The 22,981-nt window shown below is 37.1% G+C and overlaps 2 protein-coding genes across 2 annotated transcripts; one reads left to right on the top strand and one right to left on the bottom strand.

Moving 5' to 3' along the window:
- Positions 1-37: 37 nt before the first annotated feature.
- LOC127857407 (uncharacterized) lies at positions 38-4,265 on the top strand. Its single transcript, XM_052393802.1, has 4 exons — positions 38-113; positions 1,117-1,920; positions 2,032-4,065; positions 4,099-4,265. Exons 1-4 carry the CDS (start codon positions 38-40, stop codon positions 4,263-4,265), a joined length of 3,081 nt encoding a protein of 1,026 aa, XP_052249762.1.
- A 6,180-nt stretch (positions 4,266-10,445) lies between these two features.
- LOC127857989 (33 kDa inner dynein arm light chain, axonemal) lies at positions 10,446-22,979 on the bottom strand. The gene is made up of 6 exons (XM_052394810.1): positions 22,812-22,979; positions 19,458-19,600; positions 18,128-18,297; positions 17,283-17,461; positions 12,779-12,943; positions 10,446-11,138 (listed from the first exon to the last, which is right to left on the bottom strand). The coding sequence occupies exons 1-6, from the start codon at positions 22,890-22,892 to the stop codon at positions 11,103-11,105; spliced, it is 774 nt and encodes a 257-aa protein (XP_052250770.1). The 5' UTR covers positions 22,893-22,979; the 3' UTR covers positions 10,446-11,102.
- Between the last annotated feature and the right edge of the window lie 2 nt (positions 22,980-22,981).

Below are 22,981 nucleotides of genomic sequence, written 5' to 3'. Positions count from 1 at the left end.
GTAGAGTTTCACTAAAATTCTCCAACAATTCCAAGGCATGGAAAGCATGAGCCCAAAAATACTGTTTGAAACAGGGTATACTGCAGTCACGTTTTGTGATGGTCAGTTGGGAGGTCTGTTAATTATGCCCCCTTCGAAGAAAAGTGGGTTTATTGTTTTGCTGGATGTCGGTCTGTCTGTCGGTAGACCAATTTGTTTCAGATCAATAACTCGTCAAAAATTGACCAATTGGCTTGATACTTCACATGTGTATTAGCCTTGGACAGTAGATACCATATTGAAATTGGGGTCACTGGTTCAAAACCCTGTTTGGGGGGCATATGTCTCCGACTGCTGAAATCTTGTTATGTTTATCTTTCAAACTCCTTTTCAATTTTTGTTTAACGGTAATAAACACAAAACTTCCTGCTCTTGATTTGTGAATAAAAGTTGTTTTAATTTAGATATAATTCAAAATGGATGACTTGTGGTGATCTCAGATAAAATGCGTGTAATGCAAACAAGTTCTTCAATTTTATAACAGCATATATCTACATGGTTATGCAGCATGCAACGTGAAATTTTGGAACAGATTTCACACGTATTAAAGGATTTATTCTTAAATCTTAAGATATAAGCACAAACTGCAAGAAAAACTATCTTTTATGCCCTAAAGATTTTTGCAAATATATTTCTATAACTTGAGATAAAATAAAGTTCTCAATGATGACACCAGGAACAGACTGGACCCGGGCATGACGGGGTAGCATCCCAGATTGCAGTCTTCGTGAGAAGACACCCACTATCAAGCTACAGACTCCGATACAGAAGAATACCCCCAGAGTCTCCCGAGAGGGGGGGAGGATGAGAGACTCGATCAGACGGATTCAACGACACGGCTAGTCCAATCGACATTAACCGGAACAAAGGCAGAGGTGAAGTGTAGATGTGGAAAGGTGTGCAAGAACCTTAGAGGCTTGCGTATTCATCAAGGGAGAACGGCATGAGGGAGCACGGCAAGGCAGCGGCAACGCTCAGATTTTACATCTGGTGAGACGTTGGAGGATCCTAGTTAGGAGTCAACCCACAGTACTGGGGACCTCTACGCAGCTGAGAAGCCACGCACCAATTAAGCAGATCCTGATATTGTCTCGCAAGTCAGCGACATCTTCGAAGAAGATGACCCTCTTCTAGAGCTTTTAGGTACTCCAGAAGACCTGAGGCCAAACACAGACACACGGCACAACACCCGAAATACAGCTTCTAATACTAATGCCACAGCTCAGAAGGTTAGAATTACATGGCCCAAGACAAGTGACAGGAACCTGTGGAAACAGTTTGATGAAGACCTCAACACCATCCTAGAAACAACACTCCAAGGGCCAGTAGAGAAGAAACTGAAGTCTCTGACCAACCTTGTCCACTCTATCGGCAAAGAACAATTTGGTGAGGTGAAACGGAAACCCACCAGAACCCCTGCACAGCCAAATAAAAGACGACAGATCACAGAGATTAGAAAAGAGCTGAAGTCACTGAGGAAATCCTACCAAAAAGCAAATATAGAGGAAAGACCCGGACTTCAGCAGCTTAGAGATGAACTCAGACAGAAACTGAACGATCTTCGTAAGGCACAACAACTCCGAAATAAGCGGAAGAAGCGAGCCAAGAGGCGTGCTGAGTTCATAGCCAATCCATACAAGTTTTCCAAAGGACTCCTAGACAAAGAAAAATCTGGGAAGCTTGAAAGCAGTATGGAGGAGATACAACAGCATCTAAAGGACACACACTCCGATCCAGCAAGAGATAATCCATTTGGAAGCTGTCCAAGAATTGAACCAGTCCCAGAACCCACAATTCCACTAAACATAAAAGAACCCACAATGAAGGAAGTATCTGATGTAGTGAAGACAGCAAGAAGCGGCTCCGCACCAGGACCAAACGGTATACCCTATAAAGTATACAAGATGTGCCCGATGCTACTATGAAGACTATGGACCCTACTTAAGGTGATATGGAGGAAAGGAAAAGTCCCAGATTGTTGGCAACAGGCAGAGGGAATATTTACTCCAAAGGAAAAGGGCTCCAAACATGTGACCGAATTCCGAACCATTTCACTGTTGAATGTGGAGGGGAAAATATTCTTCGCTGTCCTGGCAAGACGAATGACCACGTTCCTGACAACCAATCAGTACATTGACACATCAGTACAGAAAGGGGGGATTCCGGGCTTCTCTGGCTGCATTGAACACTCCAGAGCCATCAGTCAGATCATCCGTGAAGCAAAGGTGAACGCCAATGACCTCACAGTCGTCTGGTTAGACCTCGCCAACGCCTATGGCTCCATACCACACAAGCTTATTGAAGAAGCAATGAAGCACTATCATATCCCAGAGCATATACAGGGGATCATAAATGGCTACTTTGATGGCATACAGCTTCTATTCTCAATCTGTGACCAGACAACGCCATGGCAGAGGTTAGAGAAGAGGATAGTAACTGGCTGCACCATCTCAGTGGTACTATTCGTGATGGTCATGAACTTGATCATCAATGCCGCGAAGAGGGAAACTAGAGGACTAAAAACAGCCTGTTGTTTACACCTTTCATCCAGCAGGGGGTTCATGGATGACCTGACCATCACTACCACCAGACATGTACAGGCCCGCTGGGTACTAACAGCCCTACAGGACACGGTCACATGGGCACGAATGAAGTTCAAACCCAAGAAGTCAAGGAGCCTGATCATCAAGAAGGGAAAGGACACCAAAAGATTCACTCTACAGGTGCAAGGGGAAGACATTCCATCCATTATTGACAGTCCAGTCAAGTGCCTCGGCAAGTGGTACGACGCCAGCCTGAAGGACACTAACAACATCACTAGAGTCAAATACCAGCTCCAAGATGGCCTGAAGCTTATAGACCAGACAGGACTCCCGGGCAAGTTTAAGGCATGGCTCTACCAACATGGGTTACTACCTAGGCTTATGTGGCCCCTTATGCTGTACGAGATAGCTACAACCACTGTAGAAGGATTCGAGAGAGTGATCAACTGGCATCTCCGGAGATGGCTTGGTGTCCCTCCTAGTTTCACCAGCATTGGACTGTATGGCAGAACCAACCAACTTCAACTCCCAATGACCTCACTAGTTGAAGAGTTCAAGGTTGCCAAAGGAAGACTGGTGGTAACCCTCAAAGAGTCATCAGATGACATGATATGGAAGACAGGCATCGAGACACGCACAGGGCGAAAGTGGTCAGCAAGCCAGGCAGTCGCCAAGAAAGAGAGCAGGCTACGACACAAAGACATCGTAGGCACCACAGCTGTAGGAAGACAAGGCCTGGGCAGTTCAAAACCACAACGCTGGAGCACTGCCGGTAAGAAAGAAAGAAGCCAAATGGTCCAGTATGAGATCAGGCTTTCAGAAGAGGAAGACGGGCGCGCCAGAGCAGTCGGGATGGGAGGGCAGTGCGCATGGACACAATGGCAGACCACAGAAAGACACCTGACATGGGTAGACATTTGGCACTACGAACCACTACGACTCAAATTCCTACTGAGATCCGTATATGATCTGCTGCCATCTCCAGTCAATCTACACAGATGGGGGTTAGTGGAAGACCCAAAGTGTCAGCTGTGCGACAAACCAGGAACCATGCAGCACACCCTCTCATCTTGCCAGACAGCGCTAACACAAGGCCGCTACAGATGGAGGCACGACACAGTCCTCAAGGAGCTAGCAGACATACTAGAGCGGGAGAGAAGGAAGACAAGACCTACCAACAAGAAGGCAGTACCAACAATCAAATTCGTCAAGGAAGGACAAACTGCAAAGAAGGCAAGAACCGCAGCAACATCTATCCTTGATGAATCAGAGCGTTGGGAGATGAAGGTCGACATAGGAAAACAGCTGGTATTCCCAGACATAGTCCATACCACACAGAGACCAGACATAGTTATATGGTCTCCCAAGGACAAGAAACTGGTGATAATAGAACTCACTGTACCCTGGGAGACTAGGTGTGATGAGGCCTACGAGCGGAAAATGGGAAAGTACACTGAGCTACAAGAACAGTGTAAAAGTTGTGGTTGGAGTGCCTGACTGTTCCCCGTTGAAATAGGGTGCAGAGGATTTCCAGCCCAATCAGTATGGAGAATGCTCAGCAACATTGGGATCAAGGGAGGTGACAGGAAGAGGGCTGTAGGCAGACTTGGACAAGCTGCAGAAAAAGCATCCAACTGGCTGTGGATGATGCGAGAGGAGAAGAGCTGGACGCTAAACCACTGACCCGTAGTGTTTGGCCAACACTACGGATCCACTGCCCGGAGAGTGTCCTGGGATTAAAGGATAGAAACACTTGATGATAGGCAGTTCCCAGCTGATGAGTCAGTGGTTTGTGAAGTAGTATCTGTATTCTACACATCACAACATCAACATTGTGTTTACATTCTGTCCAGCCCATGTGTAAGCCCCTGATAACCCTGTTGATTCTGCACCCTGATTCTGCAGATTTTCATGAAACTTCATCTGTCTTGTCATTGAGATGAATAGTGTGCACCTTTGTATTGACAAGATTCAGGCCAACTTGGATATAATTTGTTCTTAAAACTTTTTTTTTTTTCAATTTACATGAAAGTTCTCCCATTTAAAATTCAAATTTTGTAGTGTGTGACATAGTTTTTAGATGGTCGCTTTAGCGACCGTCTAAAGTGCTAAGTGTAAAATTCAGGTCGGTACGGCCTAGGTATGATTAACCCTATTCCCGCTTACTACGCGCAAGAAAGAGTTGAATAATTTATGCAAGAGGTTTGAGTTCTCCAATTATGTTTATTCACAAACGGAAACATTATATTAATAACGTGTTAAATGCAATAGTTTCGAATGGTGTTTTATAGAAAAGAATAAAAAACAATGATCGTATTGTACGTGTCGCGGAGGAGATTGTTTATGAATGATTAAAATAGTCCACTTTCTGCTGCGTCTGCGTGACGTAGTATTTTCGCTCATCTCATTCATAACTCTGCGGCTGGCGATAAACAAAGGGGAGTCCGATTGAGAATAACGCACTAGTATAAGGTTACGCTTGTTTATATTCACAGGTCTCAATTAATAATACGTTGACCACGAGTTCAACAATTATTACAGGGATACGATAGACAACATAAAAAATGTTTCATTATCGCTAAAACTGTTAAAAACATTTAAATATAACAAGAATATTCTCTAAAAAATGTAGTCTTGCTGTTTTGAAATAAGGTTTGGAATTTTGGTTTCTAAATAACTTAATTCAAAACAAAAGTTTAATTATGGTGTTTTTTACTTGTTAGTCGCATATTTACAGCATTATAATGTGTGTTATAATAGGCAAACCATACATTAGTAAAAATCAATCTGCCTTCGCACATAGAAGCAATGGGTCAATTGGGTGCTGCCTTTCCTTTGCTTACTTCAGTTAGAGGTCAATTCTTTACGTAATAGCAATCACAAGGCTCCGGCTTCAAAGGAATTGCGGAGCGTTCTTACATAATAAAAGTCGTAGTCGCATGGTATTTGCGTTTAGCGTCCTATTTGGTCGCGTGGTTCTTTTTTCGCGGGTGTTTTGGCATTCATGATATGAGGCTATTAATAGATGCGCCTGTCGATAAACAAAGGAAAGTTTACAGGTTATAACAACGCAATAGGTTACGCTCTCACATACAACTCAATGACGTAGTACAGGTCATAAATTGAGAGATTCGGGGAAAAGTTGACGCTTATTTATATTCTCAATTTATAAAACGTTGAACATAAGTTCAACAATAACTTCAGCGATACGATTGACAAAAACAAAAAAAATGTTTCATAATCGCTATACCCGAATATAACAAACAATTTTTTATAATAATTATACGAATGACCTGTTTCATTACCTCGTTCATGCTACTACAGCGGGTATTTCTGGAAAACGTTCTTTGGTTCTCAACAGATAGCGGCGATCTTTTGTATTTACGGGTGCTAGCAACGCAATAGTAGAAGGTTAGTAGAAGGTTTAGCTTGTTTATAGTCACAGTTCTCAATACATAGACAGTTGGATATGAGTTCATCAATTACTACAGGCATACTACAGGCAACCTCGAAAATGCTTTATAATCGCTAAAACCGAAAACAACTAAATATATTATATTAAATATATTTATAACAATAAATGTCTTTTAAAAATGTAGTTGGCGTATACGCTGACTTAGAAATAAAGTTAGCAATTTACTTTTCTAAATAATTAAATACAATTAAACAAAATTTAAACTATTGTGTTGTGTTTTTCACTTGTAAGCTGCATATTCACCGCATGAAATGTGTGTTAGCATTGTCAAACCACACATTAGTGTGAGTAAATAAAAAATATACTACGGGAGAGCACTTCGTATGTGTCCTCATATGCCTTGTTATGAGTATCTTTCTTCACTATCGAAATATATCGTATGTTTATATTTGATTTAAACGCAGTTTTCTTTCGACACATTTAAATCACACGTCAATAGCGCCGTCATGCGAAAATGGGTCTTATGTGTTTCGGCAAGCGTTTGTTAAACCCAACATGTGCTTTTTCGCAGTCAGGCCATAGGCGATGCTGTTCGCTTAAAAATCACTCAATATGTTATGTTTCTCCTTACCAGAAGGAGGGATAGCTGAGTGGGCTATTTATATGATGGGCGCATATGGAATAAGACCCATTTTTGCATGACGAGGGTCCTTACAAATCTCATTGCGAATTGAAAATGCCGCATTTAAGAACAATGCTTTTTGATACAAAATTGAATTCAAAATAGCAAACTTGTTAATAATGGCAGCCTATCCACACATTAAGTAATGATTTCCAGACGTGCTGACCAAGTACGGCAAACATTGTGGTAGGATAATTAAACGATTTTCTCTTATCGTGACACTATACTATTTCGCTAATGATTGTTTTCTCATCTTGGAGGCGAAAGTGAAATTCTGCAAGATGGATTGTAATGCGCAATTGTAACAGGGCCACAATTTGTGTTGTTTGAGCATACACTGAACAGTGCTACATCCTTTGAATTGAGCACATGCGCAGTGATGTAGCAAAAATTCAGAGGTTGTATCTCAAATCAGCTTATTAAATATTCGAAAATATTCATGCGTGTCTGTTGGCGTTATGTTAAAGTCACTAAGATGAAAACTGAAACAGCTACGCCTAAAAGCGCATTAGTGCTCTATACCTATGTTTATGTTAGCGTTGTTGACACCGTGTGAACTGCTCGGGTAACAAGTAAAGCATAAACAGCAATGTTTATACAATGTATACTTTTATTCCTCCATATACAAGATACGAAGATTATATTTTGAATGTGTATATGGTGTCAAAAATCAAAAGTTTTGTACATGGAACTGTCATTATGAATTTATATTCTTGGTGAGATAGTCATTTGATATTAGAAAAATATTCCTTTAATATGATGGTGACTGCAAATTTTCTTTATATTAAGTTCTCATTACCATTTTCATCATACTTTCTATGCTTTCAGAACTTACAAAAAGCATGTTGTTTTTATTTTGTCTTAGTTATTTCTATGAAATAATAAGGATGATAAAAAGTGCACACAAAACTCGACCCATGCGCTATAACACACACTTTATAAAGTTAAATGGCGTGTGTTCTTTCAAACTTGCGATTGATTTTCCAAAATGAATTGCGTGTTAAATTATGCAATAGCGAACATCTTCAGTGCCTTCAGCGCTTTGATTACATTTATAAGATTCAAAATGACCCACAGAAAGCTTGTCCTTTAAAATTCAATGTAGACCAATGACTGCTTTCAATGTAGACCAATGACTGCATTCAATATAGACCAATGACTGCATTCAATGTAGACCAATGACTGCATTCAATGTAGACCAATGACTGCATTCAGTGTAGACCAATGACTGCATTGAATGTAGACCAATGACTGCATTCAATGTAGACCAATGACTGCATTCAATGTACACCAATGGCTGCATTCAATGAAGACCAATAGCTGCATTCAATGTAGACCAATGACTGCATTCAATGTAGACCAGTGACTGCATTCAATGCAGACCATCAACTGCATGCAATTTAAACCAATGACTGCATTCAATGTAGACCAATTACTGCATTTAATGTAGACCAATTACTGCATTTAATGTAGACCAATGACTGCATTCAATGTAGACCAATGACTGCATTCAGTGTAGACTAATGAATGCATTTAATGTAGACCAATGACTGCATTCAATGTAGACCAATGACTGCATTCAATGTAGACAAATGACTGCATTTATTGTACACCAATGGCTGCATTCAATGTAGACCAATGACTGCATTCAATGTAGACCAATGACTGCATTCAATGTAGACCACCAACTGCATTCAATGTAGACCAATGACTGATTCAATGTAGACCAATGACTGCATTAAATTTAGACAAATAACTGCATTCAATGAAGACCAATGACTGCTTTCAATGTAGACCAATGACTGCATTCAATGTAGACCAATGACTGCATTCAATGTAGACCAATGGCTGCATTCAATGTAGTCCAATGACTGCATTTAATGTAGACCAATGACTGCATTCAATATAGACCAATGACTTCATTCAATGTACACCAATGACTTCATTCAATGTACACCAATGGCTGCATTCAATGTATACCAATGGCTGCATTCAATGTAGACCAATGACTGCATTCAATGTAGACCAATGACTGCATTCAATGAAGACCAATGACTGCATTCAATGAAGACCAATTACTGCATTTAATGTAGACCAATTGCTGCATTTAATGTAGACCAATTACTGCATTCAATGTAGACCAATGACTGCATTCAATGCAGACCAATGACTGCATTCAAAGTAGGCCAATGACTGCATTCAATGTAGGCCAATGACTGCATTCAATGTTGACCAATGACTGCATTCAATGTACACCAATGGCTGCATTCAATGCAGACCAATGGCTGCATTCAAAGTAGACCAATGACTGCATTCAATGTAGACCAGTGACTGCATTCAATGTAGACCAATGAATGCATTCAATTTAAACCAATGACTGCATTCAATGTAGACCAATTACTGCATTTAATGTAGACCAATTACTGCATTCAATGTAGACCAATGACTGCATTCAGTGTAGACCAATGACTGCATTCAATGTAGACCAATTACTGCATTCAATGTAGACCAATGACTGCATTCAATGTAGACCGATGACTGCATTCAATGTAGACAAATGACTGCATTTATTGTACACCAATTGCTGCATTCAATATATACTAATGACTGCATTCAATGTAGACCAATGACTGCATTCAATGTAGACCACTGACTGCATTCAATGTAGACCAATGACTTATCCAATGTAGACCAATGACTGCATTCAATTTAGACAAATGACTGCATTCAATGTAGACCAATGACTGCATTCAATGTAGACCAATGACTGCATTCAATTTAAACGAATGACTGCATTCAATTTAAATGAATGACTGCATTCAATGTAGACCAATTACTTCATTTAATGTAGACCAATTACTGCATTTAATGTATACCAATTACTGCATTCAATGTAGACCAATGACTGCATTTAATGTAGACCAATGACTGCATTCAATGTAGACCAATGGCTGCATTCAATGTAGACCAATGACTGCATTCAATGTAGATTAATAGCTGCATTAAATGTAGACCGATGACTGCATTCAATGTAAACCTATGACTGCATTCAATGTAGACCAATGACTGCATTTAATGTAGACCAATGACTGCATTCAATGTAGACCAATGACTGCATTCAATGTAGACCAATGACTGCATTCAATGTAGACCAATGACTGCATTCAATGTAGACCAATGACTGCATTCAATGTAGATTACTGGCTGCATTAAATATAGACCGATGACTGCATTCAATTTTAACCTATGACTGCATTCAATGTAGACCAATGACTGCATTTAATGTAGACCAATGACTGCATTCAATGTAGACCAATGACTGCATTCAATGTAGACCAATGACTGCATTCAATGTAGACCAATGACTGCATTCAATGTAGACCAATGACTGCATTCAATGTAGACCAATGACTGCATTCAATGTAGATTACTGGCTGCATTAAATATAGACCGATGACTGCATTCAATTTTAACCTATGACTGCATTCAATGTAGACCAATGACTGCATTTAATGTAGACCAATGACTGCATTCAATGTAGACCAATGACTGCATTCAATGTAGACCAATGACTGCATTCAATGTAGACCAATGACTGCATTCAATGTAGACCAATGACTGCATTCAATGTAGATTACTGGCTGCATTAAATATAGACCAATGACTGCATTCAATGTAGATTACTGGCTGCATTAAGTATAGACCGATGACTGCATTCGAGGATACAAATTCAGACCTATTGTTGATTCAACAATTCAAAGAAACATTCAGATTTGTTAAATGATTTATTTTTTCAATGAATATTATAACTATGAAAACAAGATGCAGAACCATGTTTTATTAGTTGTGGTTAAGAAAATATCTATTTTATTTGCACAGTCAACCAATACATTGTAATGCATTGCTGAATCAAAATTATGTTTTTTAACACAAACAAATGCAATATTGTGCATATCTTGTTTGCATCAGTATTTAAAAAAAATACCAGATTTCAGCAGTTTTGTTTAAATAAAATAATACTCAGCAGTACATAACATGTATTATATAAATACAAATGCAAAGCATTGATTATGGACGGAATGTTGCATAAACAATAACCCTTACAATATTCCTAAAAAATGATAAGCCCTAATTTTTCTTCATAATTTAAGCAGAATTGCATACATAACTTTTTGTTTACTTCTTAACAGCAGTTTCAATAATTGACAACAAGTAGCAGTTTCAAGTTTGTAATATTGAAAGTCAAATAATTATAATCTAATTGAGAAAAACCCCACATGTAACATCAGTCCAGATATCCTCATTTTATTTATCAAATACGGAATTCGTCGTAATACTTTAACTGTAAAATGCTTCCCAAGAATTGATGTCTCACAGTTACACAGAGTAAATACATTATCATAAAGTCGGTAATTCCATAACTCTACTTCTTAGGTGCTATGATCCCTTCCAGCTGAGTCTGAAACATAAACACAGCTTACATTTAACCCTTTGCATGCTGGGAAATTTGTCTTCTGCTAAAATGTTGTCTGCTGAATTTCTAAAATTAGCATTTTCCTCTATTTTGTTCAAAGAATACTTTCAGAATACCAAACAGTTTGGATCATGATGAGACGCCACGTTCTGTGGCGTCTGATCTGGATCCAAACTGTTTGCAAAGGTCTTTAAAATTCGGTTCCAGCACTGAAAGGGTTAAGTTATTGCAACAGATGGATTTTGGATACAAGGCTTTAAAAAAAAAAAAATTTGATTCATCAAAGAACATCCACATTTTTCGTATTTTCATTTTTAAATCATAGGCAATATTTTTAAAATACAATATAATAGAACTGCAAAACTCCTGATATCCAAGCGTAATGATTCAAGTCTTTATTTAAGATTAATTTTACATTTACAGTGATAAATCACACCATATCTACAGTTTTTGTGCTATTAATTTCATCCTCTGTACAGTTTCCATACGATTCATTTGAATTCTAGAACATGCTGTATAATCATATGTGTCTTGCTCTGAGAAAACGGGGCTTAATGCATGTGCATGAAGTGTTGTCCCTGATTAGCCTGTGCAGTCTGCACTGGCTAATCAGGGACGACACTTTCCGTTTTATGGTATTTTTAGTTTTAAGGAACTCCCTCCTTAACGAAAATCAAGTTTAGGTGGAAAGTGTCGTCCCTGATTAGCCTGTGCCGACTGCACAGGCTAATATGGGATGACACTTTACGCACATGCAATAAGCCCAGTTTTCACAGAACACGACTCATATGAGGCTCACAATGATATACAGGTAGCAAACAACATGCAATTTATAAGGAGTGACACATTGAGCTTTGATTGTTTGGAAAGCAATTAACAAAACAAACACGTCTGAGATGAAATTCACTTACAACTGACATTATTTCATCCTGAATGTTTTCAAAACATGTTGGTGAGAATTTCACATCCACAGGGTGTTCCATGTTATTTTTAAACTTACAGTAAGGAAAAGTAGTGACTACTGGAAAATAAACTACAGATGTTAAAATTATTCTGTCTTCAGTTTTTCAATTGTTTATCACCTGACCTCAAAATTTTGCAGGATAAGACAGGAGGACAAGCTACAGTTTATTTCCCTCATACATTTTTTTTAATGTAACAACACACTATAGTTTTTGTCGTGATCTTTGGCTATTTCGATTTTAAATGATGTCATTTTTCTTCAAAACATTAAAAAATGCAAACTTTATATGTGTATAAATATATATTTAACAAAAACATTCCACAAAAGTGGGATGTGCCGTCCCTGATTAGTCTATGCAGTCTGCACCAGATCAAGGACGTCCCTCTATGCATATGAATTAAGCCCAGTTTTACCAAAATGAGGATCAATGAACCCTTTCCCACTCAGTTGCATATGGCTTTAGGCGACCAGAATAAATTCAGGACAGCCTGTGAGTAACTCACAGTCTGTTAAGGTTTTATGCCTTTTGCTGCTCATCAGTATCTTTAGAGTTAAAAAGGAGGCCTTTACAACTTGAATCTATTAAAAAAACTCTTTAATTTAATTTGATTTTCTAAGGGACCTCAAACGCGTCACCAGAATGCAGTTCACTTTGGCCCACCTTGAGCTGCTGGTTGGTCCTCTTGAGGAACTGTATTTCCTCGGTGTGCTTCTTTTCCTCCACCAGTTTCTGCTCCTGTGCCCGCTTCTCGATCTGCTCACACTTGGCCTTCAGCTCATTGACTGTCTTCTCCAGCTCACGCTTCTCAGTCTCGAGCTCCTCAATCTGGGAACAGGAGAGAAATGTGAGGAGTGTGTACGTATACATGTGAGCTAAATGTGAGGTAAACTTGAGGAGTTTAAGATAAATATTTGTGAAATACATCTTTAAGAAATGTGAATGAAATAATTATGAGAAATGTGAATGAAATATTCGCAAAATATGAGAAATGTAAGTGAAGTGAACAAATGTAAATGAAGTATGACCACAACATGAGAAACCAGAAAATAACAAATGTGAGAAAAATATGAGGAGAATAATAAGAAATGTAAGTGAAATATTGGAACTTTTACTGAAATGGATGAATATTAGCATGAGGTAAATATGAGAAATGTTAGAGAAAAACATTAGAAATAGAAAATAAATCTGAGGGATGCCAGAGAAATACAGTAATGTAGGCAAAATAGAGAAACCTGAGCAAAACGTGAAATATGCAAGGAAAATAGAGAAATGTGATACAAAAAGAGGAACATGAGCTAAAATGAGAAATGTGAGAGCAATATTAGAGAAATGTTAGAGCAATATAAGAAAAATGTGTGAGAAATATCAGAGGAAAAGGAGAGACATATGTGCAAACATGTGCAAGTGACTAAGATAAATACTTTTTTCCTATAAAGATTAATTAAAATTGAACAGTTTGCAGACAACTAATACCTAAGAGACCACCCTTATCTTTCTGCTTACATGCATAATTTAAATCTATTTGTCCTGGATTTAAAACAATTTAATAATGGACAATATTTGTTCCCAAAACCCCCTTTGGAATCGTTCCAAAGTGATAAATGAGCAATGATTCTACACCATACTTCACACACAATACCATACCACACTGACTGTAGTAAAACCCATAGATTTGAATATAAGTTGTAACTGAACTTTAACAATTTTAGATGATGTTTAATTATGTCCAATTAATTTAATTGACACTGACTGTAGTAAAACCCATAGATTTGAATATAAGTTGTAACTGAACTTTAACAATTTTAGATGATGTTTAATTATGTCCAATTAATTTAATTGACACTGACTGTAGTAAAACCCATAGATTTGAATATAAGTTGTAACTGAACTTTAACAATTTTAGATGATGTTTAATTATGTCCAATTAATTTAATTGCATTCAATTTGTTTAAGAAAATAAAAAATACCATTTGAAGCCTTATAAACCTACAACAAAACATCTATTGACACAAACAATATCTGTATATCACTTTGCAAGAACAATTTAGACATCTTTGAATAATTGATGACATTTAGTGCAATCTCTAGGAATTTCTTAATTAATGGACACTAAAAGAAACCAGGAGTTTCTTGATGTTGCAATCGATTTATGTCCTGTGGATGTTTTTTTTTTCCACAAATGAAATTCACCATTATTTATCGTAGTAGCATCTTTATTCTTCTAAAGAATTGTGAACATGTTGAAGCATGTTTTTAAAAAAGTACCATGAATATTTTGTTTGCATATTGCAGCATTCTATGTAGCAGTTTTTAGTATGGTGTTGTTGCTGCTGCTTACAATTTGGATGTGCACCGTGAAACGGGGGTTTAACCCTTTGCATGCTGGGAAATTTGTCGTCTGCTACAATGTCGTCTGCAGAATTTCTAAAATTAGCATTTTCTTCGATTTTTTTTCAAAGAATATTATCAGAATAGCAAACAGTTTGGATCCTGATGAGACGCCACGTTCTGAGGCATCTCATCTGGATCCAAACTGTTTGCAAAGGCATTCAAAATTCAGTTCCCGCACTGTAAGGGTTAATGCATGTGCTTAAAGTGTCCTCCCAGATAAGCATTTGCAAACCGCACAAGTTAATCAGGGACGACACACTCCGCCTAACCTGGATTTTTGCTTACAAGAAAGATTTTTTTCTTGAAACAAAAAATATCATACCAGTGGAAAGTGTTGTCCCTGATAAGCCTGTGTGGACTGCTCAGGCTTGTCTGGGATGATACTTTATGCACATGCAGTAAACCCCTTTTTCACAGGGCATGGCTCAATTATATTCTATTTGTGTTGTTTTTGACTTATTTAAGTAGTTCTTACCCTGCTCAATAGAGGGGGATCTCTGATACAAGAACCAAGTGTACAAACATGTATCAGGTTGTTGCATAATGAACATTGTGTTTTTAGATTTGACGATTATTGCACTTACAACATTATTTAAACATGGTGGATACAATAAAACATATATTTCACATGTTTGTGTGATAGTGATACGACTGTTTGCAATAAAAACAAATATAGTAAATGGGACACATGCAATCACTATTCTTCAGAATTAGATCAAAGATGATGTCAGTGCATCATACAAAATATTACAGTATTCTTAACTTTTATGGGCACAGAACTTTGGTGCACAATTAAGTGTTCTAAATGTATACAATTTAAGAAATAAGGCATACTTTTCATGCTAGATGAATAACAAAAGTACATATTTCTAACTTATTTACAAACTGTCATGATACATTTGCTTACCTTTATCCTCAATTAGTTAATAAATAATTAAGAGGCAATCTAATCAAGAGCAGCTATTTATGTTCGCTGAATGACCCTGACTCTTTTAAGAATGCATCGACTTTGTTTAGAATCCAGAATGAAAAGCAACAATACTCTGTGTTGTTTTGATGTCACAGACAACAATACAGTAAAATGCAAGTGTGCATTTGAGAGCTGATAACACCATTACCTTCAAATCAACAGCTGTCTAAGGGTTACAACATTCATGTAAGATGAGAAAAATTATAAAATCAAAATAGTTCAAATATATAATAGAAATTCCAATGCCTACAGAAATCCATCAAAATATAATTATAACAAGCATTTTTACCACAAAAAGGTTAAAACAAATTTGAATATAATTTCTGGATTACAATGTTGCAAACATGAAAATCTTGTGATAAAATAAAAAAAAACTCCATTATGATCTTAAAATGGTGCAGCAAGAAAAAAAAAGAAAATTGGACATGCATTCTGAACCAACGTGCAAATGAAACTTAAATTTCATTAAGACAATATATAAGAGTTTAATTGTATGCAATTAACTAACAAAAGTGAAATACTAGTAGTTATTCTATGATGCTACAAGTTGAAGCAGTGTATACCATAGATATATTATTATAACAGTTTATATCAGTTTTAGCATACAGCATAGACTTATTTAAGTAAGCGTTTTAGAAGCCTATACATTTCAAACTAATTGATGCTTTACAAATGTATTTGGAAACTATTTTATATTATTTTATATTATTAACAAGAGACTAACAGTAATCCATATTACAGAGAAATACTGTATTTGTTCTTCTGCAATATGCAGCCAGCATAGCCCCAGAGTCCAGACCAGTCTGGACATTTACCCAGTGTGTTCATGATCAACCTGTCTGCTTATGAGACCATGAAACCTTCAACTATATCATAGAAAACTGCATAGCTACTAGTCAGACTGCACACAATTTTTATCTGGTATTTTAACTGGTGTTGAGGCGCCTGCCTAATATGGTATAACACCAATTTTCACTTGACCCAACCCACCTACATCTATAGAAAAGTCAATTCACAGCCTCTATACTTATTTCCAGAATGTAGTCTTATGTATCGAACAAAATCAAAAATGTTCTCTAATAGTTAATGTTGTAATATAGCTTACTAACTTCTAAAGTGTATTTCTACTGCAACATAGTTGTTTTATTTTTACTAACATTATTAATTTGTATTTAGCCTTAATTATCATGGGGTTTCACAATAGTTGGAAATGTGATAGGAGAAAAAAACATTTTTTTCTATCCAACTGGGCAAGAACTATTATGTTTCATGCAATCCAGATTCCTTTTTGATCCGTTTCTGACTCTTGTTTAAAATAAAATAAAGTAACTGAACCATCCTCTTGTTACTGACAGATATTAAGACACAAAGTACAGGTTCTATGTCAAAAACAAGATCAGTAGTATCTCAAACAACCTTGGCCTGAATGAAATAATGAAATAAAACACTTAATTAAGTAGATTAACATTAAATATTTAAGAGACTGGTCAACTGTGTGTCCAAATATACATGAGACACACTCTAGGAAAACTGGGCTAAATTCATGCGCATAATGGGTCATCTCCAATAAGCCTGTGCAGTCTGCACAGGCTTACCAGGGACAATACTTTATGCACATGACATGACTTTGACTGGATTTTTGTTTAGAAGAGTCTTTCTTTAAACACAAATACCATAAAAGTGTAAAAGTGTTGTCCTTTATAAGCATCTGCAGACTACACAGGCTAATCTGGGACAACAATTCACGCATATTTATTAAGCCCAGTTTTCCCAGGACGAGGGCATATGTATCTTTTCACTTACCTTCTTCTCCATATCTGCCTTGCCCTGTTCCGCCTGCAGGGCTTTGCGCATACCAAAGGCAACACTGCTCTCATACAGCGTCTGATAGGCCGCAATTGTCATACGTATCTCGTCTCGGACTCTCAACAGCAGGAGACCTCTCTCTGCACAGTTAATGGTCACCTGACGGATGAGCTCATCTGAAAATAATGTCAGAATAAGCCGCTTTTTGGACAAATGGGTCTTATGCCATATGAGGCCAGCGTAGCTCTAGACCAGCATGGGCAATTGTCAGGGGCTACCCAGTCCGCAAATGTGACCACAAAAACTTTCATATCAATTTATATTTAAAAAAACAACAACAGATAACCAGAAAAAAGTGGCAATACAACTTGATATGTAAAACAATAAATCAATAAGTACTAGTGACTGGCATTGGCAACATTTATTGGTGTTGTGCAACTTAGGTCAAATTAGCTGACTGTTCAAAGTCAACATTTTGATTATTATGATCAACAACAAAAATACACATGTTCATTGCCAAACAAAACATGTGAAAATACATCAGACTATTTCTTTTCAATTGTTAGAAAAATAAAGTTATCCTGATTTTCTTTAAAACATTAATTGTACGCATATCTAATTCCCCGTCTTTTTTATTAAAACATTTCTTAAATTAAGCATGTATATTTTCTAGCTGTTTTTACAAAGATTTTTTGTTACGATTGTCAATAACTAAGTTTCAAACTGATTATATTATGACCTTTTATGGATACATTAACATGTCATCCCAAGGACAAAAATCACTCCCAACACTTAAGACTCAAGCATCTTCATAAGAAAGTTTCTCTTAATATTCAACACACCAAAACATTGAGAGTACAGTTCACGTCTGACAGGGCAGATTCCCGTCTCGCGGGCCTGTCTCTGTTGAAGACGACGGTCCAGCTCTTCCTGTAAGTTGACAACGTCCAGTCGTGTGGCCGGAGTACTAGACACCTGCTGGACCCACAACTGACCACTCTCTGTCCACTCTCTGACATAGAAAAAAAGAGATTAGTACTATAATATTGCTAGTTCATATCCAACTACATGTACATGTATATATACATATATGCAGGGATAGAAACTAACTTTATATATTGGTTTCCCTCACAGTAAACTATTTTTAGAATTTTATAGGCCAGCCAAAAACAAATGAGCCAAAAACCCTTTACATGTCATGTGCATCTATAACTGTCTTTAGATAAGATAACAGATACTAGTACAACAACACATGTCTGCATTGAATTATTTTATTTGTCTTAAAAAATATTATTATTTGTATCCTTAATTCACAGTCGCCGATTTTAGTTCAATGATTCATCGTATGGACTTGTTTAAAGCTTTATAATACCTATTGGCAAGCTGGACTACCAACTTTTGAAATTGAGTTACCACGTCCAGAATCAAATCACCGCAGGCTAACAGGAAACCACTAATTTCTATCCCTGATATGTATACATTTGAACAGGCGTTGCAGTTGGATTTTATCTAATACTGTAATTCTTTTTTACATTTGTGCAATAATATTGTTCCAGACTATAGAAACATATTTTATTATTGGTCTTAAACATGAAACATTATTTGATAAAGAGTTTTGCGCTTGAGCTGGTAACAAAGTGATCCTATGGACCGAAGTCTTTGGAAGAAGACTAGGAAATACTTTCAAAGCGTATTGCCCACTGACTGTCTTTGCTTAGTGTTATAGACTGATATGATTATGGAATTTTACAAAGGATAATTGAGTGTTTTCACCATTAAATTTTGACTATTTGTGTTTTTTAAAATAGGTAAAATATGCTATCTTACAGAATTAAATTAAACCGCCATTTCTTTGCCAATTGATTTAGGTCATGATTTAGAAATCTTTAAGAAAGGGCCTTGTCAATGGATGTATATAAAACTAGTGGAGATTCATATATATATAAATAAATATAAATATAAATAATCCATGTATTTGTATACAGGCATTCAGTATTATCTTGGAATTTCATAGCTGTTTTGAATGCATACTTCACATATTATTGTTATTGCTATTAACTTCTGGTCAGAATAAACATTACCTAATATATTTGGGCTTCTAATCAATGAATAAAATAACACAAAACAAACTCAGAGCTCTTAAAATTAACCATTTACTGCATTTAACATTACCTTGGTGGAAGAATTGAATTGAGAATTTCATCTGTCTGCTGTGCTGCCTTGGCATCTACTGGTGCCAGTTTCTGTTTTTGGGGTGGGTTTGGAACCGGCCCAGTGGAGGTGGGAGGTGCTGGACTTGCTTTCAGCGCTCTGGCCTAAAGTGGACAACAATATTAAGTGAAGGTCAAGTGTCTTTGTGTACCCAGCTAACAAAATGTACAACTAACAAGATCTACATTTGCATTTATATGGCTTCTTGCTTCACTGGCCAACCAGGTGGTCTGACCTTCATAGCACTCAAATGGACATGCCCAATGAAAGAACACATGGGACACATATGTGCATGTGTACCAGGTACATTTAAATTGTATAAGTTTATGGTTCACATTACATAGTGGATATAAGTGTCCATTTTGACACGGGAAGGTCCCTGGTATGATCCCTATACAATTTCTGGGAAGATTCTTATTATGATCATCTCACTAACTTAGGCAAATTATTAATACACCAAATATCAAGACACCAGCTTGGTCTACCCTAGTCTCATAAATCAGATGTTAAATGCAAATTTAAGTTGCTACTCAGGGCCCTCGTTTGGCCGGTTTTGGGGCCCTTTTTTCCAGCTGAAAATCCCCCCTTTTTTTATTTGTATATCTTTGTTGCCAACTGGTATCGTGCTATTAAATTTTGATTGAATGTAATTTTATGTAAATTACATTAAAATATAGCAATTTTAAGTGTTGAATGGTCGGTGAAAGATCTTCTAAGATTCCCCTTTTCGCCCAAAACAACGCGAAATTCCTCCCTCTAAGGCCCCCGACCCCCAAAGGTTTATAGCACGATACCAGCTGGCAACATAGGTATAAAAGTAGGAGGGGGGAGTTTTTAGCTGAAATAGGGGAAAAATGTATACTTTTTTTCATGGGGGAAGCCGCCGATATTCAGCAGTAAAAAGTGCAAATCGAGGGCCCTGCTTGAGATTGACCTTAATGTTAAAAGGAGGAATGCAGTGTGAGTGGGTAAGAAGTAGCTGCCTGGTTAATTTATTTACAAAAGTGCCAAGCTAATGTTCCTGCACTCAAAGGTTCAAGCCTGTAAACTAGTTGCAATAATTCAACTCTCAGCTTTATAGCCCAAAGGGTTGCTGACAGTTGCAATGCACCGCCTATTGTCCTAAGGTGCACAATTTGATCACCACTGCAAGGGCTAAGCAACACTGATACTGCAAAAGCAATGTTTACCCGTCTAAAGCACAAGTTCATGCAAATGGTACCATTAAAGCAAGAAATAATTGCTTTAATTTACTTTTTCATTCTTTTGTATGCTCTATCTACCATATTGGAAAACTGTCTTAATGTTGCTGACATAAAGTGTTGCGATCGGTTAGGTCGCAGTACACCAATCTTTTTTATTTTGATGTTTGATGTAGTAGAAAACGATGTCAAACAGACATCAATTACAATGTCGAACAGACATTGATTATTTGCACTGTTCCAAATTTCAATATAAAAATGTCAGCAGGAATAAAAGGGGTTTTCAGGTTGCATGCAAAGGATTACATATGTAGACTTGCCATTCAGGTAAATTTAATGTGTTTTTGAAGTTTAATCATCGCTTTCCTCAATTGGTAACGAATGATGTCAATGATGCGGACTTTATCGCTGTGCAGAACTGCTGTTGTGTACATGAATGGGCGCATATGGACTACCAGAGCCATCAAAGAGCCGTTTTTATGGACTTGCCTGTAAACGGGTTCAATTTTCACCCAAGCCCAAGGTTAACTTCACAATCAAGCTTAAACTTACATGTGATCAAAAATTTTCATTATTTGAGAAGTATTTTTATCCCATCATCAGACGAGCATTGTCGAAATAAACCACCGTGGAATAAATTTTCCTCTATTTCGGCAGTGCTGAAATATAGCTGTCACGCGCGGCGGAGAATGGTCATATTACTCAGAATCAACTATAAAGTAATCATTTTTAGAAAATCCAATCAGATTCAACAAAACAAACAATTTGATACCAAGATGTAATATATTTTTAACACATAATGCAACTCAAAAAGCTAAAAACATTATTTACAAATATTAAGTGCGCGTACTCTTGATGTCATTATTAGCACGTCATACAATACAATGCATTTTCTTTAACGCTAAAGCTGCAGTTGTTTAGTGTTTTTTTGCCATTATTTCTTAAAAATCGGGGACATAGAGGTATGATAAACAGAAAAACAGGTTATTTATTGATCTTTTTGTAATGTAGTAGTCAGGCTTACTGAAAAGTTCCAAAAGGTGCCTGTCAACAGGACAGGCTGCTGGAAAAGTTTGCCTGTCCCGACAAAAATTCACCTGTCCAAACAGCGTGAGTTTATAACTGAAGAATTTAGTAAAGTTTAACTCATATTTATTACAAACAATGCGCAGCCTGTTTTTCAGTACACTTGATAGAGTAAAACCAAAAACACTTTCTAATTAGACTCGGAACAAAATGACATAACAAGATTGGTGTTGCATTCTTCGTCTTGAAAGTCAACACAATCATCCGAATCACGGTGGGTGGATGGGGCCTCTGACTCTGTACTGTACATTTGTCTGCCATTATCCTTTGATATGTTGGCACCATCGAAGTCTGTTAGCAACGACATTTTGTTCATGTGTAGTTTTTTGTTACAACCTTTGTTAATGGATAGATGGTAATAATCGGACCAATCAAATTGACGTTCTCAAAAAACAAAAACAAAGGGAGAGCACTCCTAAGAACTAGTGACGCAATAGTGTTCTTAATTACAAAAAGGCTCGAAACTAACGAAAAGAGTTAATCTAATTGGGTGTTATCGTTCTTTTGGCTAGTATGACTTTTCAGTATTAAGTCATTTTTTTGCCTGTCACAAGGACCGGCGATATTAGAAACTTCGCCGGACCATAAAGAATTTTGCCGGACAAGACCGGAGGACCGGCCTTTTCAGGAAGCCTGGTAGTCTCTGCACGATTAAAATAATGAAACAATGTTTACTTAAAATAACTTTGGGATTTTCCGTGTAGTTGGATTTTCCTATTTTATTTTTAAAGAAATAATTTACGACTAAGAAAATTGATGGGATAAATTGAATACTTGGTCGGTGCCAAATAAAGTAAAGTTTATGTTGCTCGGAACGAAAATCTGAACCACTCGCCAAGACTCGTGGTTCAGATTTTCTATGCCTCGCAAAATAAACTTTGCTTTATTCGGCACCGATCTAGTATTCTCTATATTGTCCAAACACAAGTTTTAATTTCAATATCATATTCATAGTGGTTTATTGATCTCCTGTTGTGGCCACAGTTGAAATAGAAAATAAAAAAGGATGCATTAAGAAAGCCATTACCTTTGGTGTTTTCTTATCCATATTTCTGCTAACAAGAACTGGGTTGTCATATTTGACGAGTGAAACGTTTGGTGGAATCATTTTGTTGTTTTGTTACGATGTGAAGTTTTATCACAACTTACTTCGAAGATAATTTACACTTGTGGCCTTGGTAACCACTTAGTGAGCAT

This window comes from Dreissena polymorpha, chromosome 14, assembly GCF_020536995.1.
Source record: "Dreissena polymorpha isolate Duluth1 chromosome 14, UMN_Dpol_1.0, whole genome shotgun sequence".
In the NCBI taxonomy this organism is placed as follows: domain Eukaryota; kingdom Metazoa; phylum Mollusca; class Bivalvia; order Myida; family Dreissenidae; genus Dreissena; species Dreissena polymorpha.
The sequence above is the reverse complement of the archived record's forward strand: the minus strand, read 5'-3'. Positions and strand labels throughout refer to the sequence as shown.